The sequence below is a fragment of the Podarcis filfolensis genome (genome assembly GCF_964270895.1).
Source record: "Podarcis filfolensis genome assembly, chromosome: 7".
Lineage (NCBI taxonomy): Eukaryota > Metazoa > Chordata > Lepidosauria > Squamata > Lacertidae > Podarcis > Podarcis filfolensis.
The window spans coordinates 24,514,037-24,526,571 of NC_139603.1; the positions used below are offsets into that span (position 1 = coordinate 24,514,037).

The 12,535-nt window shown below is 45.6% G+C and overlaps 1 protein-coding gene across 7 annotated transcripts in view; it reads right to left on the minus strand.

Moving 5' to 3' along the window:
- Positions 1-3,424: 3,424 nt before the first annotated feature.
- The window catches only part of RNF152 (ring finger protein 152), a 57,597-nt gene continuing 48,486 nt past the window's right edge, over positions 3,425-12,535 (minus strand). For all 7 annotated transcript variants that reach the window (XM_083624112.1, XM_083624115.1, XM_083624110.1 and 4 more), the window contains one exon: positions 3,425-5,002. In XM_083624112.1, coding sequence (XP_083480238.1) covers positions 4,219-4,830 — 612 coding nt within the window. In that variant the 5' untranslated portion in view covers positions 4,831-5,002 and the 3' untranslated portion in view covers positions 3,425-4,218. The remainder of the gene's footprint in view (positions 5,003-12,535) is intronic.

Sequence of the window (12,535 nt, forward strand, 5' to 3'; positions counted from 1 at the left end):
GATTCCCATATAATAAATTACGAACCAATGTAAGTTTAAATACATTGCAAGCAAACCCCAGAGACTTCTTAATGATCTGAAATAAGGAGCAGTTGCCCACCAATATAGAGCAGGGTTTCCCATTTAGTTAAGTACTGAGGAGGCCCTGCTTTTCAAAAGCCAAGCAATGGACCCCTTACTTTTTTGGGGGGGGAATCTATATGGTAGTTTTTGTTATGTGGATGGTGCCACAGACCCCCGGGTGCATTATGCAGACCACCAATAGTGAACCACAGAAATACCGCACATATTAATGCAACTGTTCCCATTAAAGAACCCAATAGTCAGGACTCTTTACCTAGTGAAACTGTTCTCTGGGTATTTCTGTGTTTGCTAATGCTATACAGAGTAAGCAAGGAAACAATATGCCATTTAATCACTTTCTGGGCCTACCTGGCAGCAAGTCAGTATGTCAAGTCCCCAGTCAATCCATGTACCCAAAGTGAAGCACAGTCCCCACAGAGATCCTGGGGCTTGCAAGCCGAGGTCCCTCAACATGGGTAGTTGAGCAGACACAACCCCTCAGCTCTGCTTCCTTTATGCACTTTGCTGCCTGCTGATTGCAGCACCTGGGCTTGATGAGCCAGGTGACTCTCACCTGTTCCAAACCTATTCCAGCTAAGGAATCACAGCACTCCAGAGTTAGCGAGCCCCACCTGTGGCCAGCTAGGGAGCTGGGCTGTGGGCCTTTGTCTGCCTTAGCTTCCCACTGCTCCCTATGCCTCAGAGCCTGTCCTGTTCTTGGAGACAGGGGCCTCTCTGGCTCTAGTGATGGGTCCTGCTGCTCTGGTTTCTGTGAACCAACCCCTATCTCCTTGCAATCCCCCATCACTCTGTGAGTACTTCCCCACCTCCTGCTTGCAACCAGTCCCAGCTGCAGCCCTCACCACCTAGTCCTGCCAGTTTATGCCATACAGGCACTATGTTGATGAGTTGCAGATCGTTCTTACCACTGAGATAAGAGCTGTGGAACTTTAATTATCCTAGGACCCCTTTGGGTATACGAGAACCCTCAGTTCTCAAACTTTTTGGTAGTCAGCCTCCCTTAAGATCCCAGCTACACAAAATAGCTAAATTACATACTGCAGCCTGAGCCTGGACTGTTTAATGTCAAGCCGTCCTTGTGAAATCAGCTTCATATAGCTAGACTGGTTTGGGGCTTGGCTGTGCTGGCTGGGGCTTATGAGAGCTGTATTGCTTACATGGTTAGTGGGGTGAATAGAAAGGGAGAATAGCCAAGGAAGTGTTGGGATAGCAAAAGGTCTCCACCCTCATTGTTCTGCCCGGACACTGAGGTCCAGCGCCGAGGGCCTTCTGGCGGTTCCCTCGCTGCGAGAAGCCAAGTTACAGGGAACCAGGCAGAGAGCCTTCTCAGTAGTGGCACCCGCCCTGTGAAATGCCCTCCCATTGGATGTCAAGGAAATAAACAACTGTTCAACTTTTAGAAGACATCTGAAGGCATCCCTGTTTAGGGATGCTTTTAATGTTTAATAGACTATTGTATTTTAATATTCTGTTGGAAGTCACCCAGAGTGGCTGGGGAAACCCAGCCAGATGGGCAAGGTATAAATAATAAATTATTATTATTATTATTATTATTATTATTATTATTATTATTATTTAGACAACTGAGGCTGGTTACCTGCAAGAAGTTTACTGAATGATATGTGTGATCCCCCAAAAGACCTGATCCCTCACTTGCAGTCCTAAGTGGCTTGAGCCCAATGAGAACGGTCCCATGCGATTCTTCCAATTGCCTAGGCTGATTTGAAGTTGGGGGAAAACAATCTGTTTGAGCCTCCTCTAGAGCAACACAAGTAAGATTACTCCATGGGGAAAGCTCATACAGTCATACCTTGGAAGTCGGACAGAATCCATTCTGAAGTCCATTCGACTTCCAAAACGTTCAGAAACCAAAGCGCGGCTTCTGATTGGCTGCAGGAAGCTCCTGCAGCCAATCAGAAGCCCCGTTGGACATTTGGGTTCCAAAGAATGTTTGCAAACTGGAGCAGTCACTTCAGGGTTTGCGGCATTTGGGAGTCAAAATGTCCGAGTACCAAGTCATTCGGAATCCAAGGTACGACTGTACCTGGAATGACACAAAGGATGGTGAAAGCAGGATCCATGAAGTATATTTAAAAAATGGATCACAAAGGAACAAACATCTGTGGTGGGGGGCAAAAAGGGGGGTCATTTCAATGGCTTCTATTAACATATTACACGTGACCCACTTTGCAACTGCTAGCCCTGTACTTATTTTGGGGGGAAACGGAGAATGTGTCAAAAGTCCACTTCCTTGTATACAAAAATTGGGATTTTAGGAAGGAAAAGCTCTTCCATGTGAATCAGCTCATGCCTGTATAGGGAAGGCCTGTGTGTCACTTTCAGGACCGTGGGTTCCCAGGAGTAAATTTATGGTTCCCACTTCACAGAATCCAGACTCGCCTCTGTTTTGCCTCAAGAGAAACAGCCGCACAAACAGCAATACGACCCTTTTCTTGGGCAGGCTTCGTAATCCCCAGCAAGCAGACATGCCCTGATAAAAATCAGCTAAAGTACCCTGGGACTCTTTTTCTGTATACACGGGGATTACGCCTTCAGGATAGCAAGATCAACAAACCCCGGAGTACTCCTGGCTGCCTGAACAGTCTAACACAGAAGCAAGTTTCATGCCTTTTCTCAACATGATTGAGCTGCTCAAATGCCACCGAGTTTCCAAAACCATATCCCCTCATCCCCCTCTTACAGAAACACTACACTTTTGCCAATGGCTGGCAAAGTTATTGGTGAATCGCAGAAAGGAGTTCCTGGGTCAACACTCATCTTGGGAGTCCACATCGACCGAGTTTTAAAAGGGGGGGGACAACTTCTCTCGCCACAATTGCCTTTAGGAGATAGTCACTTTTTCTGACCTTTTTCTTGACCTGGGTCCCCAGCCACTTTACCCATCTTCCCCTATTCTCCCCCCACTTCCTTTCTGCAATTGTAACATTTCCACCCTGTGAACACCTTTGAGGGCAAGGAGGGCCACATTGCTGGTGCATTTGTGCATTCTGTATCACGGCCATATAGCCTTCATTTGTATCTCACACTTGCAATGATGAATAAAACCTAGATTATGGCTCCTTTGGCGATGTACCTCCAGCTTGTATTCAAAGGGTAGGAAACCTAAAGAGAAGTCTTCAAAAATCATTCAGTATGCCACTCGCGTACAAAGATCAGCCTTTATCTCAGATTAGGCCATCTCCACGAGTTTCCGCAGCAGAGGTTCTTGACAAATATATTTACTGTGTGCGCATGAAACCACATGCCCAAGATTTACATTTTTAAAGTAGCGTTTTGCAGAAGGCAGCATACAGACAAACAGTTTGGCTGGACAGCTGTATATCCTTCCTGGTTCCCTTTATTGCTTCTTTCTTTTTGTGTCCCATTTCAATTTAAACGAGAGGGGGAGGAAATCACTTAAAACTACAGAAGAAAAACAGAATGCGCATAAACACACAGATATAGATTACATCCAAAATACTTCCAACGCTTTAGAAAAATGTTCTCTTTCTATAACTATGGTACAGATTTTTTAAAACCGCTGCAATTAATGTGCAATTTAAAAGATACAAAAAGAAGCCTTGTTGACTAAATGACTTTTTTTTTTAAACTTTTCACAAGTTTCTCCGTTGCCGCTTAAAGAGAGAAGAGTTACGGTTTTCGCTACGTCTGGAAAAGCACTGGGTAGCTTGCCTTTCCAAATGCCAATGTTTAATTCTACTTGAACGTACAGCATTTTGATTTGTAAGTTGACTACTCTGTTAAAGAGAGAAAGGGAGAGATTATGTCCTATATCAGTATAGTAGAACCAGCTAAATAGACATCTTTAATCTCGTAACATGATGAAATCATTATAAATTACAGCTCATTTGTTAAGTGATTATGGTGATGCATGCAGTCTTCCTTGGTACTGTTACCAGCGGATAAGCATTGGACGTTTCCCATACTCTACCAACAACAGGTGCCACTGTCCTTTATTTTTTCTTTTAAAGTAGACTCTGGACCAGCAACCAGCCTGGTGTCAATGACTCAGTACGGTGGAACGAGGCGCTTCATCTCACGGCATCCTGCCACCACCATAGCCACCCTCCCAAACCCCCAAAATTGGCCCGCGTGGGTATTTGCCGCTTCCTCTCAGCCGCAGGAGATCACAGTGAAACGCTTGGAAATGCACGACATGTTGTGTAGGACAATCCCAAGAAGGAAAACCAGGACGCAGGCCACCAGGATGACGGTGCAAACCCCTGACCAGGTGGAGCTTTTCGCAATGCCCCTCCTGTCTTGATCTTCGTCGCCTCCCTCCTGAGGGATGCCGGACTGCAAGGGCTGCTGCTCGGCTGGGATTGTCACCACAGTGAGAGACTTCTGCTGGCTGCCTGGCAGCAGGCGGCAGCCAATGTCTCCTGGCAAGAGGGACCTCTCCTTGGAGATGGGCAAGGGCAGCATGTAGCAGCCATTGCTGGGAAGTTTGATGAAGACGGGAGTGTGCTCTGAAGTGTGGGGTATCGCAATCACGGCAATGACCTCTGGGTCGTCGGGCAGCTGGGAGACGGAAAAGCCCGGCGGCAGTTTAGTGATGCCTCGGCACCAGGGGCACCGCAAGTCTTTCTGGCTGGTCCTCATCTGCTGAAGGCAAACAGAGCAGCAGGTATGCTTGCAGTCCAGCAACTTGGGCCTCCGCCGGGGGCTGTAGTAATTGAAACAAATCTGACATTCCAGCAGAATGTCCTGGGACAGAGTCTCCATCGCGGTCCGACTGGCGAAAGCAGTGAGATATCACGTTGTTCGGCAGTCCGGTCTCAAATCTAATGCCTGGAGCAGTTCCTGGCCTCCCACAGTGACTAGCTTGTATTCTACCACCAGGCGAAAGGAAGCAAGGAGTCCGTAGCAAAGCATCTGACTGGGAGTCCGTCAATATCTGAGAGGGAAATTTAAAATGAACAGAGTTAATCATAAAGGTCTACTAGAATACTGAAGGGGGTGAGGGATCTAAAGACATCATTTTATTGATGCAGAGGATAAGTGAACGTTGCAAAACCATAGCATCTTAAGCATGATGCTTCTGGCTAATAAATTCCCCTAAGCACAAACATTACCAAACCATGGGTTTTAGCCTCATATACCAGGGACACTGAACAAAAAAAACACACACCCCAAGTCTTTTTAGCTGATTATAATGATTTTTGAAGAAAGCATTTCAGACTAATAGCCTGAACTGCACATTTTTACTTGGTCAATAAGGCTATTTTCATGCAGGAATCAAAAGGACAGTTCGCTCGTTTTCCATGCTTCGTGAACAGACTTCATGTGAAAGCTTCATAAAAACTTTGAACAAATGGTGAATAACCCAAGACCAATTTGAAGGTGATGTGGGAGCACACAAACCTAGAGATTTTTCCTCCCAACTTGACTGAAATTTACAGCATTGCATATATCATTGCATCATCCTCTGGTTCAAATTCAGTGGGAAAGCCCCTGCAAACCTTTAAATGTTGGAGTTCACTTTTAGGAACAGGTTAGGCAGTTGCGAGTGACCAGGAACACATATAAAGTATGTATATATATTGCAGTGTTTAATCTATACAGTAAGCACATGGTTTATGAAGTACCTGTCTTCATGACAGTAATGTTTGGACAATGACACTTAAGAGCTCTGTTGACACTTAAGGCTAGCGCTCCAGAGCCACTTCCCTACTGATGGCTTCTTCTGTGGCTCCAAGGAAGAATGTTACTGCAAAACTTTGTGAATAGGATCAAACACACAATTTCTGTCTCCCTGACCATTGCATTCCTTTCTGGGCAGAATAGCAACCAGGTGGAAGAGTGCCGCAACTGTCTCCAATCCGTAGAGCTCTCATATTCTAATACCGACTGGAGCAGCAGGGAAAGGATAATCAGGAATCGGTTCTGCACCATTCACAGTAAGCCTGAATGGGGCCTGATACAGCAACTTTCCCAAGAACATTCTAAGGTTTAGGACCAGGTAGCTCTACCATCCCCAAACATTACATTGCATCCACTGCAGAAAAAAGTATCAGCTGAAACAACACAGCAGTACATATGCAAAATCCAAAGCAAAAGAAATAGAGGACGCTGCCCTAAAACACAGTCGCAAAATGGATAAGACGAACACCAAGGATCTGCTCCCAATTATTTTTATAATGGAGAAGGTCAACGGCTGAACTTCCGCAAATAATTTTTTTTAACCATGCTGGCTTTCCTATCTCCCTGTGTTTTAAAACCTCTGGCACAATTGAACTTTGAAGTGTCATCAGGATCAACCTCATTTTCTCTCTGTCCAGTCCTGGAGTTTTGCTCGTAAGGGTTATCATCTCTCTTGCTTGGCTTTAATCTGCCGCATGGCTAATTACATTAAAAGTTATTAAGAAGGAAAATGTGTGTTGAGAAAGTAGTGAAGTATTAAGACAAGCAGTGGCATAAATTGCGAGCAGTGTAACTAACAAAATGGTAATACAGGATGGATCTAAACATTATGTATAGGTACAGCGGACGGTACGAAAGTAAATGCAACAAAGTGAAGCTGGAGATAGTAAAGGGGTAACTCCGCACTATTCGGTGAGCCTGGAATAATCATGCACTTAATGTGTTAATAAAATCATAGGGGCGCAGGTGGCACTGTGGTCTAAACGCCACTGTGGACAAACGCCAGTTCCCTCGGCCTGAAAGGTAGATGAGTGCCGCCACCCCATAGTTGCCTTTGACTGGACTTGACAGTCCAGGGGTCGTTTACGCTTACCTTACCTAACAAAATCTACATGAAACATGCACCTTAAGCACTCATAAGCCACAGCACATAAAAGAATCCAGAAACATTAACAAGTCAGCAGCAATATAATGGCTATGCACCATTTTTAAAATTCCAATAATTGATTATTATTTCGGTGGCAGTGGCAAGAAGTAGAAAAAACTAAATAGGACAACACTGCAGAGAGACTTAAATGTCCCCCCCCCCATTGCTGATCTGCAGAAATGAGCTATGGGGGATGTTTGCGTGTGCCTGCAAGATTGTGGCATGGCCACACACACAGCTGGTAGGTGGGTCCTGGAGGAGTAACCAAGGATGAAAGTTAGCCAGATTTAAGTCTGTAATGTTTGCAAACTTTATAAAAGCTATGCGCACACGACTGTAACAAAACGGCCTTGACCCACTATACCTAAAGGAGCATCTCCACCCCCATTGTTCTGCCCAGACGCTGAGGTCCAGCGCCGAGGGCCTTCTGACGGTTCCCTCATTGTGAGAAGCAAAGCTACAGGGAACCAGGCAGAGGGCCTTCTCGGTGGTGGCACCTGCCCTGTGGGATGCCCTCCCATCAGGTGTCAAAGAGATAAACAACTACCTGACATTTAGAAAACATCTGAAAGCAGTGACATTTTAATGTATTTTTAATCTTTGTTGGAAGCCACCCAGAGTGGGAAACCCAGCCAGACAGGTGGGGTACAAATAAATTATTATTATTATTATTATTAAACTTTCAACCAAGACATACAACTTTTGCAAAGCAAAGTGCTTCCTTACACAGCACCCCTCATTGCTGCTTTCCTGAGTACAATAATTCGTGGAACACTTTGAATCATTATCGCTACCACATACAAACCATCAACTCTCAGCTCTGGGTTTCCTCAAAATAACTGAGCCCCACAACACATCTTCTAACGCTGCTACGTAATGAACCAGAAAGCAATTTTGCAGATAGGTAATAATAGACACCACCCCTCAATGGGCTTGGAATGCCTTCATGCCCTGCCTGATGGCACTCCCCATAGGAGCATTTTCATACAGAAGGTTTGGGGGCATTTATTTCTTTTATATACATATAAATTTATTTATTTGGTTTTCAAATTAAAGTTTTGCAATCACATACCCAACATACATCATAAAAACAAGATTCCAAAGAATCTCCTCCCCTTTGTGGGTCCTATTGTTAGTCATTTCCTCATGCATCTTTTATAATAATCCAAATCTTTTACATCTCCATTATATCCCAAATTCACCATTAAACTACAAGTGTTAATCCATGGAGGCACTTATTTCGCCACTGCACAAAGCAAGTTGGTGAACTAGACGGACATTTGTTCTGATCCAGTAAGTCTCTCTTGACATAATACCGAAGTTAACATATGACTTTTTATTATTATTCTGCCCTTCCTCCAAGGAGCTCCAACCATTATATATGGTCTCCATCGCCTACACACACATACATAATAGAACACCAACAATTCCATGAGTTGAGTTAGACTGAAAAATAGTGGCCAGTGGTTGATCTGAACCTGCCTCCCATGTCCAACGCTTTAGACCTATTCAGGCAAGAAACCAGGGCAAACCAACATATGTCAGCTATGCTCACACAGTATGGTATTCGGAAAAACCCAGGATCTATATCAGGCATAGGCAAACTCGGCCCTCCAGATGTTTTGCGACTACAACTCCCATCATCCCTAGCTAACAGGACCAGTGGTTTGCCTATGCCTGATCTAGATAGTAGCAATAGAGCCTGCTGTTGCAATCTGCCTAGGCCAGGGGTTGGCAAAGTTTTTGTGGCTTGGGCCAGTTCACAGTCCTGGAGAGGCCGCGGTGGGCCGGAGTGTGTGCGCACATGCATGCATGCGCAAACACTATTTCCAGCATTCCTTCTGGTGCGGAGGAGGCGTGCGCAGCTTCCCATTGGCTGCAGGAGCTTCCTGCAGCCAATGGGAAGCTGGCAAGCGTCGTGGAAGGCGGTCCCCTCTCTGCTCTGTGCCAGTTTAGCGCGGCGCACAGGAGCTGACAGAGGGACAGCGGGGGTCCATGGGCCAGTTAAATGACTCCCATGGGCCGCTTTTGGCCCATGGGCCTTAGGTTGCCAGCCCCTGGCCTAGGCTCTGTGTACAGCAGATTCAGAAGAGTACAGTGGTACCTCAGGTTACATACGCTTCAGGTTACACACACCGCTAACCCAGACATATTACCTCAGGTTAAGAACTTTGCTTCAGGATGAGAACAGAAATTGTGCTCCGGCGGCACGGTGGCAGCAGGAGGCCCCATTAGCTAAAGTGGTGCTTCAGGTTAAGAACAGTTTCAGGTTAAGAATGGACCTCCAGAACAAATTAAGTACTTAACCCGAGTTTCCACTGTACACAGAAGTTGAGAGTGGAGCTGGAATGTCAAATCCTAACCTCCTTCACGAGTTCATTCACCCTGGGCTCTAATGTGAAAAGTGGACTTCCCGATATTCTCCCTTACTGGCATTTGGTGACACACTTACTATGGGCATTTGGTTCAATGGAAGAAAAGCTGCTGCTCCATATATTTCTTAATTAACACATAAAAAGCCCAAAGGAACAAGCAAAAAACCTGAGTGACAAGGCAAAGAGCTTCTCCAAAGATGAGGTGAAGATTATACCTCTCTCTCCAACCACAAAGTTTCCGCAACACTTTAGAAAGCCAGCCAGGTCTCCTATGAGGGCACAGCTGACTTCAGCAGCAGTCAAAAACATTGTTTTATCATTAGTACTCTGGATTATCTGATGACAGCCAAGAAAATGTTGCTGACAGAGAAGACCCAGAGCTAAAGAAGACTGCCAGGGGTATCCTTAGGACTCTTTAAAGGACAGTGAGAGGGGAGGGGAGAGGGCTGGGAGGCAGCAACACTCAAGTGAGACCAAAAAGACAGAGACAACCAGAATCATGATTAATATCCTTTGCTAGTGCAGATCTGATAGCAGCTGAAAGCTCTGCAGGGCTGAGCTATATCTACTAATGTTAATAAAAGCTAACCGAGTATGAAAAACCATGGGCAGAAGACACCAAGCGATAGAAAGAGATGCATTAGCAGCAGAAGGGAGTGGAGAGGGGGAAATCGCTTGCCTGACACAGATTTTCCCTCCCTGCTCTTTGATGCTCATGCTCATTGCTAACATGGCTCCAATAAATGAGAGCTGAGAAAAACAGAGACACCAATATTTAAAGATGACAAAAAACAGAACAAAGAGAAAACAGTTAAGACTACCCTTTCTGCAGCAGAACACAGCACAGCAAATGGATGAATATGCTAGAACTTAGTTCAAAGGGCTTTCCCCCATCTTGAACCTAAGAGTAAAGTAAAGGATCCCTGGCCAATTAAGTCCAGTCAAATTTGACTATGGGGTGTGACACTCATCTCTGCTTTCAGCCCGAGGGAGCCGGCGTTTGTCCACAGACAGCTTTCCGGGTCATGTGGCCAGCATGACTGAACCGCTTCTGGCTCAATGGGACACTGTGATGGAAGCCAAAGCGCACGGAAACGTCGTTTACCTTCCCACTGCAGTGGTACCTATTTATCTACTCGTGCTGGTATGCTTTCATACTGCTAGGTTGGCAGCAGCTGAGACAAAGCAACAGGAGCTCACCCCGTCATGGGGATTCAAACAGCTGACTTTACACTGCCCGGACACTGAGGTCCAGCGCCAAGGGTCTTCTGGAGGTTCCCTCGCTGTGAGAAGCCAAGTTACAGGGAACCAGGCAGAGGGCCTTCTCGGTAGTGGCAACCGCCCTGTGGAATGGCCTCCCACCAGATGTCAAAGAGAAAAATAACTACCAAACTTTTAGAAGACATCTGAAGGCAGCCCTGTTTAGGGAAGCTTTTAATGTTTAAGAGGTTATTGTATTTTAGTGTTTTGTTGGAAGCTGCCCAGAGTGGCTGGGGAAACCCAGCCAGATGGGCGGGGTATAAATAAGAAATTATTATTACAATCAGAAAGCCCAAGAGGCTCCATTGTTTAGACCACAGCGCCATTTGCGTCCCTAAGAAACACACTATAGAATCTGCTTTCCATACACAAGACTTAGAGCAGAATTTGCTTCAGTCTGTTTTATAAGGTGAAAACATGTTGGATAGACTACTCTGTCCCAGTACAAACGCTTCTCCTCCGCTCTCTGTTTGTGATAGGATTAGACACTGAACAGTAAATAACACTTTAAAGTTCATCACTTAAAAGCCCTATGGCCGGCTGCCATTTTCACCTCTCCAGAAGCTTCAGGCAGAGCAAGGTGCTTATTGAGGAGAGAACAACATTACAACGGGGGTCTGGTATCTGCACAGCAATCCTCCGCAGCATATCTTGATTCAAACTTAGCTTTGGCATGCAGGCCAGCTGGCAACGAAGCCACTTATTTGGTCACCTGTGTCAAGCAAAGATCACCTCGAGTCAGCTAGGCAGGGAAGCTTTTGTGCAATACAGTGGTACCTCAGGTTACATACGCTTCAGGTTACATACGCTTCAGGTTACAGACTCCGCTAACCCAGAAATATTGCTTCAGGTTAAGAACTTTGCTTCAGGATGAGAACAGAAATCGTGCTCTGGTGGCACAGCAGCAGCAGCGGGAGGCCCCATTAGCTAAAGTGGTGCTTCAGGTTAAGAACAGTTTCAGGTTAAGAACGGACCTCCAGAACGAATTAAGTACTTAACCCGAGGTGCCACTGTATTAAGGGAAAACCTGGTTCACAAACGATTAACCACGGTCTGCCAGTTCTGAGCATGGCTTAGAGGTTTTTTTTTTTCAAAAAAATGGTCCCAGGTACACCATGATTATCCCTGACTGTGGTCTAATATGCACAAACAACTGGATTTTTTCTGGATTTACAACTTCACAGGGCTTCTAGGTGAGTGGATATCAGAAAGTTCCCACAAACAAAACTCTTTATGCATAGAAAAAAAGAGAGAGGAGGTTTCTTGGCATCCACAGACGTGACCTCCCCACACCTGGCAAGTGGAACAGTTTTACCATCTGAAGGGGCTCTTTGTTTAAAACCAGGCCCTCTGGAGGACGTCCCGCTTGTGGGCTTCCTAGAATTGCATGGCTGGCCGCCACGGATATGGCAAGCTGCATTCAAAACAGTTCTGTGGAGTGCTGATATTTGGAAGAGAGCCTGCCTACTTCCCACGGGCATTGAGGAGAGAACTAGGGTGGCAAGTGCTGTTGCTGAAATGGCTAGCTGTACTTACTGTAGAGGCTCCAGGCCTCAGCTGTGTTATCCTAAAGTAAGCAGGTTTTCATAACAAACTGGGCCTGTTCTTAGTGAAAGCCAGAGAGCACCTCTGAGTCCCTGTTATAGCAGCAGGATACAGGATGCTAGACTAAACGGGTCCTTGGTCTGACCAATCAGTGCCCTTCTAATTTTTCTATCAGAACACCAAGTCAAGACAGTTCAGGCCTTTCTGAGGGCCAGCCTGCAACTGAAGAGACCTTTTCTCTTGGGACATGAAACCATCCAGTGGGCTTTAGCCATTAATTAGATTATATCCAATTGAACTGGATAGATTTCCCTTTAATAACACCAGCACAACACACATACACGATGCCGACTGTGAGCCTTACAGCTGAGATGAGTAATATATTCACAGTACAAGTAAAATCACGCCCGACTCAGAATCACTGGATAGCCCTGGAGAAATCACCTTAAAAGAAAACTCG